The sequence below is a fragment of the Manis javanica genome, chromosome 7, assembly GCF_040802235.1.
Source record: "Manis javanica isolate MJ-LG chromosome 7, MJ_LKY, whole genome shotgun sequence".
Lineage (NCBI taxonomy): Eukaryota > Metazoa > Chordata > Mammalia > Pholidota > Manidae > Manis > Manis javanica.
The window spans coordinates 76,032,553-76,053,128 of NC_133162.1; the positions used below are offsets into that span (position 1 = coordinate 76,032,553).

General features: G+C 49.9%; 1 protein-coding gene and 1 pseudogene across 2 annotated transcripts; both read left to right on the plus strand.

Annotated features, from left to right (window-relative positions):
* Positions 1 to 10,078, plus strand: part of LOC118972692 (ras association domain-containing protein 4-like) — a 47,546-nt pseudogene extending 37,468 nt beyond the window's left edge.
* Positions 10,079 to 14,475: 4,397 nt separating this feature from the next.
* On the plus strand, positions 14,476 to 20,576 carry LOC140850436 (uncharacterized). Of its 2 annotated transcripts, XM_073241173.1 has the most exons (3): positions 14,476 to 14,587; positions 15,123 to 15,376; positions 16,964 to 20,576. In XM_073241173.1, exon 3 carries the CDS (start codon positions 17,042 to 17,044, stop codon positions 17,714 to 17,716), a length of 675 nt encoding a protein of 224 aa, XP_073097274.1. In that variant the 5' UTR covers positions 14,476 to 14,587; positions 15,123 to 15,376; positions 16,964 to 17,041; the 3' UTR covers positions 17,717 to 20,576. The 2 variants fall into 2 exon arrangements, with proteins under 2 accessions (XP_073097274.1, XP_073097275.1); XM_073241174.1 differs by lacking the exons at positions 14,476 to 14,587; positions 15,123 to 15,376 and adding an exon at positions 15,396 to 15,719.

Consider the following 20,576-nt stretch of genomic DNA (forward strand, 5'->3'; position numbering starts at 1 on the left):
GGTCAGGGAAGGCGACAGTGACCCCTGGAGGAAGCTGCTCTGGAGAAGGGGCTGAGCCATGTGAGTCCCCCGCAGGAAGAAGAGGTTCTGATCATCGAGGGCCTCCTCAACATTGCCTGGGGACTGAGGCGCCCATCCGGCTCCAGATACAGGATGACAGGGAGTGAGTGCAGCTCTCAGCCTCCTGGATGCCCGGACGGCCCAGCTGCCACCCGTGAGTGTTGTCCGGGTGGCCTTGTGACACCCCATCCCCAGCTTACTGTTTGGGGTGTATCCGGGATGGGATTCTCAGCCTTGGGGCAGAGCCCCACTCTGTGTGGGGCACAAACACGGGAGCGTAACCCAGCCTCAGCCTGTGCTGCCCACGTCCTTGTGGCTTTTGCAGCCCCTCCCACAGTGGTCTTCCCATGTGACCACCAAGCCACTCCCCTCCTGGAGGGTGTCCCTGCTCCCATTACTCCCACTTGTGTTCCTCACACTCACACAGGCACCTTGTCTGCAAGGAGCCTGTGGAGCCCATCGCCCAGGCTCCCAGCGCCCTCTGCAAGACAGACAGTTCCCAGCATCTGTTCTGTCTTAAAAGATCATACAAATTGAGCCTCCTCTTGTCCAGAATTTACTTTTATCAATTTTATCAGAATTTAATACCAGATTTACTTTAATGTTGGAAAAATGTTTTTGATCGGAATGAAATGGTTTCCTGTCTTACTGCTTAATGGACATTTGCCGCCACCACCACCCCTGCCCACTGCTGCCAGTTAGGGCAGCTAGCTGCTGAGTTTTGCCTGCAGGGCCTCCAGGGCCCCCTGGTGGCCTCACTCCTCCCTGGCCCCCGAGTGACGGGACTGGTTCCCGTCATGGGCATCCCTCCTGGCAGGTGGAGAACTCCCACCACAAGGCCCAGAGGTAGGCCCCCTTGAGTTTGCCCCTGCCAGACCTGCACTTCCCTGCCCCAGCCAGAGGGACGCCCGGAGACCCTGCTGGGCATTGGCTGCTGCCTAGGAGGCCCAGGCACTGCATATGTCCCTGTGTGCGCCACACACCACACTCCGGCCACTGAGATCTGCAGGCTCCTCCCCTCTTAGCAGATAGTCCCCTGCCCATCCTTTGCTATTCTTTGAATATCTCACTTTGACTCCACATGGATCGCAGCCTCAGCACTGCCCTGCTTCCCTGTAATGTCCTGTCCGGAGGCAGCCAGCCCCTCTTCCATCTGAGCTGCTTGCCTGCCAGCAGCTCCCTGAATGCCAGGATTGTCTCTCTTCAGAAAGGAGCCACCTCTTCAGGATGACAGAGCCATGGCCCAGGAGCAGGGTGACCAGCCCACAGCCAGGGAAGAGAGTTCCAGGGCCAGCTCAGGTAAGTGCCACCTTATGCTAACCAGGCCCTGTCTTGCTCACCCTGGGAAGAGGTGGCTTGGCTCATGGCTGCCACCCTGGAAGTATAACTGGTGGGGTAGGAGTGCGTATTTGTTTTCAGTGGGAACTCTTGCAAAATACCCTCTCCATTTGAGGCAGTGTTGTGCACTCGCCGAGAAAAGGAAGCAGAGGCATACAGAGGGACTTTGAAGTGGTGTGCCCACCACTGTGGCACACTGCCTCATGGAAGGGGAGAGTGCCGGCGGAGGGCACAGCACCCTGGCTCACAGTCCTTTGGACCACCTCCACATGGTCTGGGTCCTGTAACTATGTGTGCCCCCTTTGTGCCCTCCACCATACACTCGGTGAAAGGCACAGTGCAGGGGATGCCCAGAGATGGAATGGGGTGGCCCAAGACTCTCCCTGGGTGTCCGGAAATAGGCCCAGAGGTTTCTGTCCAAATGCCCTGGAAATACAGATTACCCTACCTGGGGGCACCTGTCCTGTCTACAAAGTGGATGCCCCTGTGTGGGGCCCCAGCATCCGTCGCAGGAACTGCATTCAGGTTGCCATCTGCTGTGGTGCAGCCACCAGGCTTCAGGGAGCGAAGGCCAACACACAGCCTGACCATGGGCCCCAGCAGTTCTCTGTCACCACTTTGCTCCCTTGGGCCTGACCCCCTCCTCTGCTTCTGACTTCAGAGCCCCTAGAGGAGGAAGAGGAGACCCCACAGCTGATGCGGACCAGGAGCGATGCAGCTGGTGTGATCCGGAGGAGGCCCAGGCACTGTGCTCCTGGCGATGCCCAGCGGATCTGGCGACACCGGTTCTCCATCAACGGGCACTTCTACAACCACAAGGTGGTATCCCAGCCAGGCTCCCCCGACTGGGCCCTGAAGCCGAGGCCACAGGGAACCAGCCCCAAAGGCAGGGCAGCTGTGGGCCTCATAGCCAGGCCTGCATTAGTCTGTCCTAGTTTGCCCTGCCCACTGGGTTGAGCTGTGCCCTGGGCACATGTTTCTATGCCCTCAAGAACCTTCACTGTGCCTAATTCCCAGCACTTAGCCTTTGGTCCAAGCATGTATTGTACTGGCCTCAGGAAAAGTCTCCTTCCCCAGAGACATTATTCCCAAAACAAGCCAAACTAGAAGGAGAAGTGGCTGTTCTAAGTAGCATGCAGTTTGTGAGAGGCCCTGGAAGGAGTGTCATGTGACAGGCCTGTCCTGTGGGTCTGAATCTAGCTCAAGCAGCTGCCCTTCCTGAGAGGTGGGGACTCAAGGCAGACGGGACAGAGTGGCAAAGGGAGGCCCGGGGCAGCTCATAGGAACCCTTCGGACCGCTTGGGGACTCCCTGACATGAGGGTGTCTGTCCATCCTGCTGGGATGCAGCAAGGGTTAATGAGTGACAGCAGGTTACCTTTGCTGGCTCTTCCAGTGGGGGAAGCAGGGTGCAGTTAAGCAGAGATTAAGAATGGTTTAGATCAGCCAGTCTGACTTGGGTATTCTTTAAATATTGCTCAAAAGGAGTTTAGCCTGTAAAGTGTTAAGTAGGAACCAGTTGCTAATACTTGAATATATATCAATATGCAACTGTAAGGGATTATTTTTAAATTTTTAAACAATATTTGTGTGGATTTAGGCTCTTTCTAGATCTACCTTCCTCAAAAAGGAGGTATTTGTAGTGTGAGGGCCTCCGGAAAAAACAAAGCAAGATAATCCATTGTGAGATTTGCTTTGGTCTGCTGGGGGGGCCCAGCTTGTTTTTCTGACTTTACCCAGGTGCTGCTTTTCTTCCTCCAGCCCTAATTAAGTGATTTGCAACCTGGGCAATTTAACAAGCAAGCCCAAAACAATGTAGTAAAAACAGGAAGGATTCTATCCTGAAGATAAGATTGTATTTTAAAACCCAATTAGTTAAAAAGTGAGTTTCTTAACATACTCTTTATGAAACAGACAATAACTTCCCACCTTGGGAACAAAACAGGCAGTCTTGAGTGATATGCTCCCAGACCAGGAAGCTGCTATCCTGGGAGGGAATCAGAGCAGTAAATTTCTTGTAAATAACCCAGAAGAACTAATAAGAAATTTAGTGTCTCTTCAAAGATAAACATTTTGGGACCACTTAGCAGGTGTACATCCCTAGCCCTTTGTCTTTCAACTGCCTATAAATCCCCTAGACAACACATCACCCCAGGGCTCTCTTGTCCCTTCCTGGCAGAAGCCAGGAGCTCTGTCCTCCCACTTTATCTCTAAATAAAAGATCTGGAGAAGGTTCCAAGAGCCTCTCACTTGCTCTCCTGACTTAAAAAGGAGGCTTTTGTCCAAATAGTGGGGTTTTTCTTCAGTGCACTCACCCCACTGTATTCATCTCCAAGCAGTGTGTCTGACCCATTAAACCTTATTTGAGTCATCGTAAATGTCCCAGGGTCACATTGACACTGAGCAATCTCTGGGGCCTTTGAAATAAGCAGAGATGAACAGCCGTGGCTTTCCTCACAACCTTTCATGTCCATTGGCACCACCCTGCCAAGAGGGCTCCTCAGCCTGTCACCCTCCACACACCAGCCTGCCGCCCAGTCCTCCCAAAATTTACTTGCAGAATCTGGATCCATCCCTCCAGGCAAACTGACAACCTCCCAGGACATGAACTGGTGTGTTGGGAAGTTGAGTCCCGTCTCCCGGGTAGGTGAGGGGCTCTCTTTCTCACCTTGCTCTACATAGATTCATCAGAATCGCTGTCCTTAAACATCAGGAGAGAAAGGACTCCAGTCACTGGCAAAAACTAAAGAAGAAATCCCTGGAATTGCCTTCCTGGGGTTTTTCTGGGTTTACTTCTTAGAACCGTGAACTATTATGTCACCAATCATTTCCCAAAACTGTTCTGATTCACAGTCATGCTGGTATGATTTCCAGACGGGGTAAAACTTAGTACTATTCCTTGATGGATTCAGATGCGTTTGAGAGCAAAGAGTGTTTTATCAGGTGTTTATCATTGGTTCTATCAGAGAAAACAGTGGTTGGAGATGGGAAAGCAGCCATGGGACCTTGTTCCTCCTTGGAGCTGGTGGGTGTCATCTTGAGAACAGACTTCAGGCAGAAGAAACACCAGCAATGTCTTGTGACAAAACCTTGCATCTTCCTGAAATAGTCTGGCCTTTCTATTTCATATTTCTTGGGAACCAAAAGCCTAGTCTGGCTCTCGTACAGGCCATAGTCATCTCAACTGTGTGGAAGGCATGTCTGGGTTTGTGTCTGGCTCTGGTACTTGGGGGCCACCTGGGGACACTGAGCAAGTCCCTCATGTCCCTGGTACATCCTGGGGACGGCAGAGCTAGGACCACATTGGGGAACATGTGGATTTGAGTTCTGTTTGGAAGGAGAGGAGCTCAACTCAAGTGTCAGATTGTGAAGCCACAGTGCTGTTGGGGTGAAGCATGAGGTTCCTGGAGGCTCAGCCCTTTCTAGACGAGTAACCCCAATGAGCTACTCACCCTTTCCAAGTCCCTGTATCTTTTCTAGGAAAAGGGGACTAGCAACAGGTGCTTCAAAGGGCCACTGTAAGGATTCTGTCAGGCTGAGGATAAAACACTTGCAGGTTCCCTCCCGGCTGGTGCTCACGCAGACTGCTGAGCCACAGACCATGCCTGGGCAAAGGCAGGAGCCTGCAAGAGTACAGGGCTCCACCGGGGAAAAGCGCTGGCTGGCATACAGCACTGGGGGAGGGTTGCCATGGCATGTGCTTGTCAGGGAGGGGCTGCAGATGGCCCTGTTAGGCTGCAGGAAGTCATGGATATTTATGATGAGAGCCCTGCTCTATGACAGTGCTTCCCGAGTTGTACTGCACCAGTAGAGGGCCAGGTGCTTCCTCAAAAGGCAGATCCTGATCCAGATGTTGGCTGAGGGCCTGAGACTATATGCTGACACATCTGTTCCACAAGACACTTTGAGGTGCAAGGTTCCCAAATGTTTGTTCCTTGGGCCAGCAGTGTGGGGAATGGACCAAAAGGGCTGAGACTGGAAGGGAAAGTTGGGAAGCAGATACGGTGTAAATGGGGGGTCTTCACTCTGGCACATCTCAGAGGATGGAGCAGGTGAACACATTTGAGGACTTTGAGCTGGAGAATAAATGCACATGTGGTGATTTGCTCAACAGAGAGTATTTGGGCCCTGTGCCTCAGTGTGGGTGGGGTGTGGCCCTAGGCTGTGAAGGCACCTGTTTATGGCCCTCCTTGGGGACAGGCTGCTCCAGCACCCCAAGTGCACTCTGTCGTGGGCTCAGCTCACATGCGCCACTCTGAGAGTCATCCAGCCAGGTGTTGCCAGACCCAGATTCACAGCTTTCCCCATCATGTGGTGCCCACTGGCCCTGCCCTGACCTGTGCCCCTTCCTATACAGACGTCTGTGTTAACTCGCCTATGGGTCCGTGACCAACATGAGGGTCAACAGCACCATGACAGCCAGGCACGTGCTCATCCTGCTGCTGAACAAGTTCTGGGTGAGCCGCTGCCCTGGATGCTGGGAACTGCTCTTTGCTGAGGACACAGCTCACAAGGGCTGTGCAATCTTCCCCGGGTCTCCTGAGTAGAAGGTCTGACACAGTTCCCTCCTCTGGGCTGATGTCTGGGATTTTCAGCAGAGAGATAGGGGTCCCCCACGTGTGGTATGGGGCGTGGTTACTGCCGGGGCCCCTTTCTGTCTTGCCAGAGAAACCCCTACTCTGACCCATTACTGCTTGTGCAGGTGGAGAATGGCCCCAGTGAGTTTGCACTCTATATCGTCCATGAATCTGGGGGTAAGTGTCTGCCTTTGCTTCCAGATCCAGAAACCCAAAGTATCTTTCTGTTTGGCATGCTCACCCACCATGCTTCTCCTCTGAGGCTGTGCCATTGTGTAGCAGGCACAGGGCACCTTGCCCCCCTGGCTTTAGGACCCACCATGCCCCTACCACGAGTGCCTCTCCCAGTCCCAAACCCAGGCACACCTGTCCCTTTCAGAACTAATTGGAGGCCATCATGTCTTCCCTCACTTGGTTGGGAAGAGCTTTGGGTGCATGTCTGGGTCTGTGAGCTGGAGCTGAAGGCCCCACCCACTGAGGATAGCTGCAGAGCCCTGGCCTCCTTGGTCCGCTGTCCCCTCTCTCCTGCTCCCTTGGCTCATGTTACCCCTGAACTGGGCCTCTGCTGAATGACACAATTCCAATTAACTCAGGGGCAGCATTCTAAGGTTCGGAGAAGGTTCCAAGCCCCATGGACATCTGTTTCTATCACAACTCCATCTTGGAAGAGAGAAGCAATCTTAATGCCCCATGAATTTTGTAAACCACCTTCCTCTTCAGAACAGACAAAACTAAAAGACGGTGAGTACCCGCTGATTTCCAGAATCCTGCACGGGCCATGTGAGAAGATTGCCAGGATACTCCTGATGGAAGCTGACTTGGGCGAGGAGGTCCCCCACGATGTGAGTGGGAGCTGAGGCTCGGGGGCCTGTTCCTTTGTGCAGGGCTAGGGGCATTCTGAGGGACCTCCTTGGCCAGAGTGTCAGGGAAGATGTTTCCAGGCCACATTGCTGTCCTAAAGCCCCAGCCCAGCACTGTGATGGCTCCAGCCTTGTTCCTATCAGGGACCACTAGCTTCTGCAGCGGCTCAGGGGAGAGAGAATTTGGGCCTTAGAGAACCGGGCCTGTGCTTCCACGGAAGCAGACAGGACCTTCTGGTATGTTTTTCATCATCACTGCATACACAGTGGTTCCTCACTGGGGCCACCACCCGAGTCCTGACTAGGAGACCAGCACATTTCCAAACTCCCCTGCACAGAAAAGGCAAGTCATGTGACCCTTGTCCTGGGCCATTCATGGGCTGATGCCAGTTCATTCCGGTGAGAAACAGCAGCCTTCCCAGTACCGCACCCAGTGTGGTGCCTCTCACTGTTGAGTGCTTCCCAGTGCTCACTTAGCTGCCCCTCCCAGGGATGCTAGATGGGCTCCCTCCTCCCACCCTGGCACACACACACCTGTGCTGTGGCACGTGGGGGGGCACCACTTCCATGGGTATCAGACACTGCCTCTATCGGCCCCTATGGAAACTGTCAGGAAAAGAACACACATTTTTGTTTTCTAATTTAGAGCACATTCCAATGTTAGATTTTCTAGGTCGCTCAGTACATTAAGTTTGAAATGCCAGTGCTGGATAGTTTTGTTGAGAAATTAAAACAACAGGAGGAAAGAGAAGTAATCAAACTGACCACGAAGTAAGCAGCACTCAAAGACCCAGTCTTGGGTCCTGGACCTCGGGGCAAGTCTGCTGGGCAGAGCCCCTGGGGCCAGACAGGGGGCACTCAGGCTCCCCTAGTGCACAGCCCAGGGCCTTGCAAACCCCGGCCCCCCAGCACTGCCCTCTGGCCCAGGCTTGGTGTTAATACCAACTGAGTGACAGCCCACCGAAATGGTGGGATGCAGCCCAGACCACCACAGTGGCGGCCTCCATGCCTCACTGCAGGGGCACACGCTGCTGGAAACTGGACAGGAGTCAGGCAGGGGCAGGGGCACTGGGCCAAGGTTGTCATTCTGGTGACACAGCCCTGGAAGAGCAATGAGGACAGGGCCTGCTTGGTGCCGAGTGTTCTGAGCCTGCCAAAAAGCAGTGGCTGTTGGAATCCCCGTGCCAGCTACCTTTCAGGTGTGGAGACCGGTTTGGAAACCAGTTCAACAGACAGGTGAGCAGCTGTCACCTGCCAGCTCCTGGGAAGGTGATGTGAAGGCTCAGCTGTACCTCCCGAGGATGTGTTTGAGGCGTGTGGGTACACAGCTCTCACCAGTGCCTGAGTGGGAGCCCTCAGAGGAGTGGGAATGGGCAGGCTGCTCAACACAGGGGCCTGCAGTCCAGGACCAGTTTTGATTCTGGCTTCTGACTGAAGGATTCTTGGAAACTACCCCCCACTTCCTGTTTTGCAGCCGGGGCCCCTCAGGCAGCCATCCAGCCCCATCAGGGAGAACAGACGACACACAGATGGCAGGTCACCGAAGGGTTTTGGAGTTGAGGGTGCCTGGGGGTCACTTGGTTCATTTGTTCAGTGTGTGGACAGCCCATGGGGCCCAAGACAGGAAGGTGGCAGCACAGGCTGTTGTGGCCCAGGATGGCAGGCAGGCTTCCCATTCCCTCCAGCCTGCTCCTCCCCACACTAGAGAACCTCAGAAAGAAGCTGCAGCACTTGGCTTTCAGGCAGGACCTGGTCTGCCGACCTGTGGGACTGCTCCCTGAACCAGTGCTCTTCCCAGGCCCGCCTGGCCTTTCCCTCCCCTGGTGGAGGAGAGACAGTCCTCGAATCAGCCGGTCAAGGGCCCTGGGTCTCCTGGCCCACGTGTCTGTGCTGTCCCTCCCTCTGTCCCACGTGCCTCCAGCCTGAGTGGGCCCTCTTGGCTGCCTCTCCCCCAGGTTCCAGGCCCTGCGTGTGATGATGTTGCAGCGTCTGCAGGAGATGGTGGAGACTCAGTAGCCCACAGCCAGTCACCCAGAGGGCCAGTGGGCAGACGCTGACTGAGGGCTGCCGGCTGGGAGTCCCACATCAAGCCGCTGCCTGTCCACCTGCCTAAGGACCCTGAGTCCCGTGGCCCTGGCTCTTGGCTCCCAGAGCACTCACAGGACCCAGAGCCCGGCCAAGGGGCGAGGAACTCACTGGACGGGGTCTCTGTATGGGGCTGGCCTGTACAGTGAGCAGCCCCAAAGTGGAGGCACTGGCCATACTGTGTGGCTGGATGGTGTGGCCGTTCCCATTCGGCCACACCTGTCCTGCTCAGGAGAGTGGTGCCTGACTGCAGCCCAGGGCCTGGGCTTTCCCAGCACCCAGCCCTGAGCCTCCTTGGGGCCATTGCCCGTTCTCAACATCTATGTGAACCACATGGTCTGGGCCCTCACCTCATGCTGCTACTCAGGAGCTCTGCAAGGAGGAGCAGGAGCTGCCAGCAGATATGGGACCCACCCTGCTCCCAGCCATCACTTTCCCATGGCTCGCCTGGCATGCAGGCCTCCAGTGTCACCATGTGAACCTGCATAGCCCAGTCCTGGGTGCCAGATGTCGGACCAGGAACAAGTCATGAGTGTCTCGTTTTCTCCCAGCACCACTCGCTCCTACTTGAGCTTGCTGCCCAAACACTGAGCTCTAGTCATGTGGAGGACATGGCCGTACACCACTGGAAGGGGGCCACCCTGAGCTGAGAGTGCAGGGCTGCTGGCGGCTCAGAGGGTGGCGCACATTCCTCAGGGGCCTGGGTGCCTCCTGCCCTCTGTGAGCTTGCATCTTCCTCCACCTCCCGTCAAAAGAGGTGCAAGGAGGAGACAGTCTGAGGAGGAAGGGGTTTGAATTCGCTGAGGCCAAATACTTAACAATTTGGGTTTGTCAGCTGATGGGGAATTTCTGGAATGAATCAGAAGGCCTTTGGAAAACTGTAGCAGTTTACTTCACTCATGTGAAGTATTTGTCCCAAACAGAGCAAGCTAAAGACCAAAGTCTTCTCCCGCAGGGGCGTGGGCAGCAGATTTCAAGAGAACTATAAAGTCTTCCAAATGTAGGAGAGACTATCTGCTTCATGCCAGGGTTTTCCGACCTAACCCTGCTGTCACAGAGATGCACAGGGTGATGCCTAGGGTGACCCTCCATGGTTTCTACTGTCCCTGCTCCCTTTGGCAGCATGGTTTTCTAGGTGCTCAATAAAGGTGTGTATGTGAACTGAAGGAGTCTGGACCACGTGCTCTTTTTGCCTTTATGTGTCTACCCTGCCCCCTGTTGTAGTCACTGAAGTTCTTCTCCAGTACATGTGGCCAGACTTGGCAGGGAGCCCAAGCCCACCCTGGGACTGGCGTGGTGCACTGACGGGGGTGGCCACAGGGCACAGAGAGTAAACATCGGTGGGGGGCAGCAGGCCGGCAGTGAGCAGTCTGGACTGTGAGCGAGAGGGTCACACAGAGTCACAGAATCTTAGTCTCAGGAGGACCTCAGGGATGGCAGCAGGGCCTAGGAGAGGGTGGAAAGCAAGTCAAACAGGCCTCCCCAGGCCATGTGATCCTCCAGCCCATACTTAAACCAGGTCTAGGACAGCTGCCAGTCCATCATCAACAGTAATTATGCCAGGTCTCTGCTTGGCCCTAAAGGACAAAGAGTCACAGTCCACTCTGTGTTCAGGGGTCCCCTCACAGGGAGAATCAAACCAGACACCCAGGAGTCAGGGAACCAGCAGAGCAGGGAGCTGATGAAGGTTCCTGGAAGGAGGCCTGAGGCTGAGCCCAAGGTGGCAAAGGTGGTGTGTGTGCTGTTCCAGCCCGAGAGGTGGTCCCAGCCCAGGAGGGACTCGCCCCGCATTGGGAAGCCTTCAGTTGAAGCCCTCAGACAGTGCTTGCTGGTTTTGTTTTGCTTTGGAAGTTTGGGGATTTTCTATAGCTGTTACAGTGTTACTTAATTTAATGCCTGTCTAGGTAAGTGTTACTTTTGAAAAACATGCTATCAAACCTAACTTCTGAATTTAATAGCTAAGAAAAATCACTAGCAAATTGCACAGGAGGGGGGAAATGTCGGCTTCCACAGTCATCTGAGGGGTTAACAAATCTTTTGTCAACACTGTATTCACTTATCTGAGGCAATGTGACAAGCTGCTAATTCAGCTCACTGTGACAGCACCATTTCAGACTTTCTTCCCTAGGCTCTGTGGTTTCCTCTTGGTTTATGTGGAATCTCCATTTTCCTGTCCATGAGCTTGCAGTACATCTCATATGCTCCTTCACTTATGAGTATCCCAGGGGAAAAAATGTACCCAAAGATTTAGTGAAGATTCCTGGGAGTGTCCTTTCCTAAAACGGGACTGTCTTCTCAGGCCAGGCCTCAGAAAACAGAGAAAACAGAGAAACACAGGATGAAATCAACATGATTGCAAAAGGGGTGGACTCAGGAAACACAGGGTGGTTTGCCCAGAACATTATCAGAAGGAACAGAAAAAACAGCTTGTTTTTCCCTGACGTGATAACCATACGCTACCTGCTAGGAACGTCTACCAGAAAATGAATTAAAGCCCTTCCAACTATCACAGTCATGTGTTCACCCAGGATACATCAGGCCCTTTGGTCTAAGGGAAACACAGCACCAGGCGCATCAGTCTGGCCAGGCGATTCGTGGAGGAGCTGCAATACACGGCATTCCTGGCAGACAGGTGCCTCGCAGCCGGGACAAACAGCAGGGGTGTCTTTGTGAGGTGCTGCGTGGGCAGTGGCCCCTGCCTCTCAGCCCCTCAGCCGTGACCAGGCAGGAAGCACAGTCAGAGCCAAACCCATCCAAGTGCAGAAACAGCAAATGCATACATGCTGCCCTTAGGCCCTGCAGGCCACAATTGTCTGGGAAAGCCAGCTGCTGACCTGCCCTGGACTCACAATGTGCAGGGTGGAGCCCTGTTCCCTCCTGGCCAGGCGTTTAATGGAGTTGTTCTTTGCAATCCAAGGGATGGGAATTCCCAGTTTCCTTTCCCAGACAACCCAAAGGAAACAGAATGGCAAAGTCTCAGGCTTGGGGGAGAACCATTGTTCAGGGACCATTTGTGCGAGATGGGCTACTCCTGTAATTGCCCTTGGGTCACAAACGTGAGCAACCTCCTAGCTCTGTTGCCAGATGCAGACCCAAGGCGGCAGTGCTCCCTGTTGAGACAGTGCTGTTCTGTGTGTACATGTGTGTGTATGCACGTGTAAGGGAGAGTGGATGCAGGGGACAAAGCCATAGTAAAGGGAAGCTGGCTTGCTGGGACTTTTCTCATCCCAGAAGCCTCTTCCTTAAGTGAGCCCTTCAAACATGACAAGGCTCGAGGGCACACTTGGCCCTGCTGGGTGCAGTTTCCCAAAGAAGCCCCAGCCATTAAGCTCTTGTTGCCCAGTTTCTCTAGAAAGATGTACTGTTGGGAGGAGGTGTGGCAGAGCCAGTCTTTGCTGCCCTGCCTCCCAGCCCTCCCACACCTGCCCCTTTCTCTTCTGTGTTTTGTAAATATCATATATGGCCATTTCCGATATTTTAGCTTCCTTAAAAACAGTCTGGAATCCATATGAGGCTACTAGCAAAGGCTCTGCCCTGGCTCTGCCACTTAGGTGTGACTGACCTTCAGCAAGTTACTTGCCTGCATGTCCTCAAATGTAAAATGAAGGCAATGGCAATCCTGCCTCTTCAGTCCTGCAAGGCGTACTTGCCAACATATTTGCAATAGTAACACCAACACTCCCAGGGGCTACAGGCGCATCTGTGTCCCACTGTGACATGCCCTTGCAGGCGGGCTCCTGTGGCTCTGCTGCATGGGTCTTCTCATCCTGGGCCCTAGGCTGATGGAGAGCCCCTCCTTGGGACACATTATTCTCCAGGCAGAAGGAAAGGACAGTGACCCAAAGCTGTTGCTGGTACGTGGTGAGCCCTCCCATGAGGTGGCCAATGTGGCTCACAAGGAGACTCAACGTCCAGGAGGGGTGCTGTTCACTAGGAGGCACTCAAAATCACCGAGTCATAAGCAGGGATGTGAAAGCCTAGAGGGGCCAACGCTCAGGAACAGTCATACCTCAGGGATATGGAACGACTGAACGATGCACCACAAGTGCTTCAAACAGTGCCTGGCCCTTAACAAGCACTCAGTACGCACGGACTGTTACCACAATTAGATAAAACTGTTCTCTCCCTGACCCTCCTTTTCTACTTCGTGTTCCCCCTCCTCCCCATCTCATACCCTTTTCTGTCTCTTGCTTTTCTCCACGCTTACCTCCTACTCTGTCCTCTCGTGAACACCCACACCCCTTTATTACCTCACTTTCATCTCTTTCTTTTTAAAAATTCACCTTTCTTTACCCAATTCTCTACCTCTATATATCTCTGGGCTTTCTGTAACTGGACCAGAGGTTTTCAGGTACAAGAAAAAGGGATAATAGACCTTTATGTGGGACATGGAAATAGTCTTACTAATAAAACGTTTTGAGTACATTTTATCTTATTATTTAAATGTACATAAAACAAGGTCACTTTCACTTTCACAACTTTGCTGAAACTCTGACTACTGCCCCCTACCCCACCCCCTTCAACCACCAACATCAACCACTTGTACCACTAACTTAACAAAAGTAATAACAATGGTTCATATTTCTTATGTGTTATGCATTGTGCTAAGTGCCTTACATTATCTCATTTAATCTTCATAATAGTCTATGTTCTGGGTGACTGGGTTGACCTTCTTTGTCTAGGCCTAATCAGGCTCATACTTTTCCATCTGTCAGCAGAAAGCCCCAGGTGAGGTCTGGCCCTGGTCTTAGTGTGGCCTCTGCCCTCAGCTCTCTTTGTGCCTCCAGGCGGATTTCCCTCTCCCAGCCTCCATTCACTGATGCTCAAGACAGTAAAGATGAATGACCAGAGAGTAGATGTAAAACACTTTGTAGATGAAAAGCACTTTGTAAATAATAAGGCATTGTTAAATTCACTCACTCAGTCATTCAGAATCGATTGCTGTGTGCCAGCTTCCTACTGAGCACTGTTCTTACCATTGCAGACACTGCAGAGGGCAAGGGACACGTCCCAACAGCTCTGTGTGCCATTGTTTCAGGGGCCTGGCAGGCCTGCAGAGGATTTTGGACAGAATGAAAGACCTGATCTATGTGGATTTGAAGGTGAGTGAGTGGACCCTGGGGAGACCACTGACAGAGCCAATGCCATAGTCCAGATGAGATGGCGGCGACTTCATGGGGGTTACAGCTGTCGCGGTGTTGGAGGTGGCTCTATTCTAGATACACACTGAAGGTAAAGATGGATTGGATTTTGGTTTTAGGTTAAAAAAAAGAGAACGATGTGTGGATAAAATTGTAATATCCCAGAATATCTCGCCTGACTTTAGTACATCTCCATTTGAACAGGCGTTTCTAAGGGGTGGAGAGAAGTAGTTCATCTGCATTTCAATGCGTAATTACCTGGGCAGCTGAAGGCTTATCTGAACCTGAGAGGATTGGGGGAGGTCTCCTTCCCTTCTGCTAGAGCAGGAAAGAGATGGCCCCGGACCGCAGTTTGTAAGCAATAAGGGGTTTCAAACTTTATTTCTCCCTTTGACTGATTTCGGTTTTAGATGTATTTTGCCCTGAGACTTCTCCCTGGAGTTACAGATGACATCAAGAATCTTAGCCTGGACACTGGAAAGACAGAGTTGCTACCAATTGCTGGGATGGATACTATGGAAGGAACAGGTGAGGTGAACGCCTGAAGTTCATCTGACGGGCTAGGATCAGAACGCCCAGCTACAAGCAAGGGGGCGGAATGAAACTGGATATACAGGTGTGGAGCCCAGTGATGTTTGCATCCCAGGGCCCACACATCTGGCATTTGAAGCCACCAGACTGGAGCAGCTCCAGGGGGGAATGACACACATGGGGAACAGAAGCTAGGCAGCCTAGTAGGGCCAGGCTGAGGGACCGGGTGAGGGGTAGGGGCTGTCAGAGAGAAGATCTGTGGGTAAAACGGCAGTATTTCCAGAATCTTTCGCCTGGCTTTAGTGTATCTCCGTATTAACAGGTGTTTCCAAGGGGTCAATAGTCCATCTCCTTATCAATAGGTAATTAAAAGGGCAGCGAGGGCATATCTGGACCGGACAGGTTGGGTGGAGTCCCTTCTAATGCAGCCGGGTCTGAGAGGCCCGGGAGAGCAGAAGTGGACGACTGATTGTAAGCAATAAACGGGTTTCTCCCACTTTATTTCTCTCTTCGACTGATTTTCGTTTCAAAGATATTTTGCCCCGGGATTTTCCCCCTGGATTTAGAAGATCCCAGAGAGAAAGGAGAAGCCAGGAGAGAAACGGAAAGCCTGAAGAGAGCAAGGGGCAGAGAATCAACGAGCAAAGTCGGGCCGGGGCTTATGGGTGGGCCCGGGACCATAGAGGGTCGCTGGTCACGTTCCTAGAGCGGCTGCCGCCGACTGACGAGGGGCCTGCGCTTCCGGCCGGGCGAGGGGCGCGGCGTAGGACCCGGAGCGGATCGCTGGTGAGGGGGTGGTGGCTCGGGCGCGCTGACTGGGCGGTGGGCGGTGGGCAGTGGGCTGTGGGTGGGCCCCGCGGGTGGGCCCCGCCCCCGCCCGGCCTGGCCCAGGAGTTGCAGCACTTCGCCAGCTGTGGGGCCTGTGGCGGGGGCAGGCGGCCAGGAGCGCGGTTCCCAGGGTGGGCGTTGGGTCAGGGCGGCAGAGCGCCACCCGCGGGCCGCAGATGCGTGTCCTTAGCGCCCGGGACCCTGGGCAGCCCCGTGTCCAGCCTGCGGGGCCCGCTTCTGGCGCGGTCGCCGCGTCCACTCGGTCCTGGGAGGCCTGGGTAGTCTCTCGTTTTCCTACCAGGTATGACTTAGTAGTATTGAAAATAAATTTGTGTTTCCCACGTGTAATTATTCTCGTATATTTTTTTTGGACACCAACACCATGGACCTAACGAACGTCTCCTTGGAATAGATATCCGCCAACACGTACGAAAGTTAACGAGTGACTGTTACGTGCGTGTGCTTACAGCAGATGTAATCAGATAAAGTTCTCGGCACTGTCAGGCCTAGAGTCAGATGAAGGAAAGGCAGGAACAAGGATATAATTTGCGTTTTCAGTTACTTGCTTTATAAGCTTGTACGCAGAAATCCAGGGTAGTTATTCCCATTTTAAAGCCTACTTAGGCAAGATGTGGAAAATAGTTCCAATATTACTTTTGCAGCTTATCTTCTCCCACACTGTCACCTTGTAATTTGTGGCCATTATTTTAAACAACCTTATAAGTAATAAGTGAAACAGATTTTTTAAAATTTTTCGCAGCATTTGGGTATGTTTTTAATTCCATCCTATTTTTACATTATAAATCTCCTTTTCTTGTGCTCTACTTACCTTTATTTCTATTCAGTTTCATTACAATATCCAGTAAAAGTTCTGAAATTTTCCTGTCTCCAAACACAGACCTTCTTTCACGTTTTCAGAGCATTGTGCTCCTTCTTGCAGCATTAGAATCTATAAGAAATAATAAGCATTTTTATTCACATTTTTCTCATCCAGTATTTATTGTATCAACTCACAGAAACTTGCCGTACCTTTTAGAGTTGTTCCTTTGAAAACAATGTGTGCTACAAAGTTAGAGCCACCTTGTTATCTGTAGCTGTGAAAGTAGAATGGCTAAGTAAGGTTAAATTAAAAAGTACTATGATTTGTCATTTCTAATTTGGATGCCCTAATTAGTCACTAATAAATGAAAATAAATTTAATGTGGGAGTAAATACTAAAACATACTGATAGTTACTATCAAAATTTTGATTCTTTTGGAGATTTTCTTTTCCCCATAAGAATCTTTTATCTCCACCTTTTAATCAGAATTATGTACTCACTGATAATGCCTAATAAAGACTGACATTCATGTTATTACTTTTTTCTATCCTGTCCCAAAATATAAAAGCTGAAATTATTTGAATTATTTTGCAATTATTTTCCCCCAGAGTTGTTTTCATGTATATTTGATACATTTTAAATTTAAACATGGATGTAATTTTAATGGGTTGAAGAGATATTAAAGTTGAATAATTAACAAATCATCTTTTTTTTCCTACACACAGAGAATTCTGAACTGCATAGCTCTAGAAAGACATTAGTTCATAAGAAGAGAGTAGACTCAATATATTTGGCTCTTCGCCATGAGGTTAGGAAAACGTAAGGGAGGAATTTCTCGGAGGTCAAGCCAAGGAAAAGCCTTTGTGAACCAGCGCAAAACCGGCAGCCGGAGGCAGAAATGGGGAATGACTGTTCAGTTTGACTCAAGCTTAAGTAGACTAAGAAGTTTGGATGAGAAGCCCTTTAAGTGCACTGAATGTGAAAAGAGTTTCAGTCAGAGCTCAACTCTTTTTCAACACCAGAAAATTCATGCTGGAAAGAAATCCCATAAATGTGCTGATTGTGGGAAAAGTTTCTTCCAGAGTTCAAATCTCATTCAGCATCGACGGATCCATACTGGGGAAAAGCCCTATAAATGCAATGAGTGTGGCGAGAGGTTTAAACAGAGCTCAAATCTTATTCAGCACCAGAGAATTCACACTGGGGAGAAACCCTATCAGTGTGATGAATGTGGCCGATGTTTCAGCCAGAGTTCCCACCTTATTCAGCATCAGAGAACCCACACTGGGGAGAAACCCTACCAATGCAGCGACTGTGGCAAGTGCTTCACCCAGAGCGCCCATCTCAGGCAGCATGTGAAGGCTCACAAAGAAGAGAGGCCTTGCAAAGCCCGGGCCAAAAATCTTAGGGCAAAATCTTCCTTTATATCATCTTGGAAAGCTGGTACAGGCAGGAAGTCAGTGGCTGGTCTCCACTAAGTAAAGGACACTGCTTCAGCCCTTTTAAAGTGGAAAAACTATCTCTTTTAGAACTAGGGATATTTTATAATAAAGTACTTAAATGTTGTGCCCTTTCACAGCATGGAGACACTGGGAGTTTAATTAGATATTGGGCTGAAAGATATTCACAACTCCAGCTCTCCTCTGTTTTTGATGAGGCATAGAATACAAATAAGGTAAGATATGTTTTGAGAGAAAATAAGATAATTTATGTCACTTGAAATTGCTTCCTGCATTATTTTGACAAAATCATGTTTTAATGACACGTGTGTGCAGGAATTGATGACTACTCAATATTAGGATTTTGTGGATGGAATAATTAAAGGCAGAAGAAATTAATCTCAGTTTTGGGATTCTGCAACAGATGAGATTGTAAAGTTGTGTGTATTAACCATGTTTTGTAACTATGACTCAAGATTCAACATACTAAAATGTGTTGATGTTCAGATTTTTAATCAAGGCCCATTGCTCTGTTAGCTCTCTTGCTTCTTCCCTTCTGCCTATGGATAGTTATTAAAGTAGAATTTCCGTGTTTTTCACCAAGTTCCTGGAGATACTCTAGAAGCCAGAGTGAGAAGCAAATTAGGTCACAAGTCTCCTATTCCTACTAGTACTGACTTTGTGATGGTGTTACACCATGTCTCTTGTTTTCAGGAAGTTGGGTGGATTATGTTGATCTGTCCCATGCCTTTGACTTCTTTTGGCATTCTCTTATGCTCTGGCAAACTCATCTAGCCCTTTTGATCTGCATGAATAAATAAACCTGTATTATAGCAAAATAATCTCAACTTGCTAATTAAAAATCTACACTTATCTGCTTTCCCCTTTGTGAACTTTAAGTAACTCAGATTATTTTAGTGTTTGTCCACAGCAAAAGTCATTTGATTCGATTGTGAATGCATTGTAGCTCAATGTATAGATTTTGAAATCAAGGTTAACTTTTTGCGTTATGTGAATTATTTGTGATGTCTAGTAAACATAGTTCTTAACTTCCATGAGAATAGTACCAAACATCAGACATCCTGATCAACATTCAACTCAGGTTTTAATTTCTGTTGAATTCTAACATTCTTCAGATTTTTTGTATCTTTTGTAACCATACCAATTCCTGCTGTATTAATGATAGCCATAAGATAAAATAAAATTTTTTAAAAGTGGATTATTTTGCATCCTCCTCCTATCTGCTTCTTTTTCTCCTGGGATATCTAAAATCACAGCTTTTGGAGGAAGCACTTGTTCTGCCTGTTTTGTTTCCTCAAACTTGAACGTTGCCTCCCTCTTGGCATTACATTTGAGTGCAGGGTCATATGTTGGAAGCTGACAACAGCAGCATCCAAGAGGATATCCACAGAGTGTTTCATGAATATAAGGTGATTGCAGTTGCTTTTATAAAAGGCTTGCTCTTTGACCACTTAACAAGTGTCCTATTAATGACAGCCAAGTCTCTTTGTTGCAGGGGCCATTTTGAGGATTTGCGGTGTTCTTTTAACAGTTTTGTGAGTAGAGTAACCTCTGACTGGGACCAATACCACTTTCTTAAATGTAATGAACTTACCAATTTTGAGAGCAAACCATAGGATCCTGCAACAAAGTCCTCTGTGTATTGTTAAATATCATAGTTTATATTTTTATCCTTAACAGATTCATATTTTCTATCAAATAAAGAAAACACTCCCAGGTTCTGATGTGTTCCCAGCTTACTGTGGTTTGCATTTCTTCTGAGAGCCCTAAAGCTGGAAGCCAATAGGTCAGTAACATGGTAGCCTTCTGGGGTAACTAAAGTGGCACTGCAGGCTTTTGTTCCTTTCATGAGCCTCTTGGGACAGAAAATCCCAGCTGTTCTGAGTGAATGAAAGGAAATGTCCAGGAAGTTTTGAGTAACAGAATGTGAGTGTGGCAGGTTTGTCTCTGAACAACCTCCTACAAAAGCAGGCAGCCCCTCAATATTCTGAATAACCACCATATCTCAGTTTTACCACACTTTGAATCCTTTTCTGGCAGGCTTTCTTATACAATCTCTGGATGTTTCATTTGGGGAAAAAAAAGTTCCAAAGATGCTTTTTTTTCCCAAGTATTGCTGTATTTCTTCCACCCTACACTAATGAGTAAAATGTTAAAAATCCTTAGCCTCCACATTCTTATGTTCATTTATTCAGTGCGTGTGATAGAAAAAAACTGATCAAGACAGCCTTAGCATAAAGGAACTTCCATTACATGGGTAGTAAGAGGAATGGAAAACTATGTAAATTAGTAAAGCAAGCATAGGGTGCTGTGAGAGCACAGAGGAGGGACCTCTGACTCAGTGGTTCTCTATTTATTTCAGCATTCATCAGAATCACCTGGAGGGCTTGTTAAAACAGATGCTGAGTCCACTCCCAGAATTGCTTATTCAGTAGGTCTGGGCTGTAGCCAGATTATTTACACTTCTGACACACCCCAGGTGAACTTTACAGGCTAGTCCAGGACACAGTGATACAGTGAATCACTGATATGATCTATTGCTGGGGAGGTAGTGATATGTTTATATAAAATGGTGTCTAAGTCTGATATTGTTGGGAGCCGGGGCTATGTCCCTTCCCCCACGTCTGAACGCAGCATGGGAAAGCACAAGCTTGAGAGCAACCAGTGCAGTCCTTGGAAGTTATCTGCTCACAAAAACATATCTTTTCCTTGAAGATGAGCCAAGACTCCTCACTCTGAAAATAGGGAGACCTTGAGGATGTGTGAAAACACCTCCCCGCCAGCGCCACCTAAGGTCCAATTATCTCCTGACCCACCCCTTACTTGCTACTTGTATAAATTGAGCCTGTAAACAATAAACTTCGCCAGCTTGATCAGA

What these genes read in the sequence shown, in the direction of transcription:
- LOC140850436 (XM_073241173.1), top strand. Translation starts at nt 17,042, where the DNA reads ATGAGGTTAGGAAAACGTAAGGGAGGAATTTCTCGGAGGTCAAGCCAA.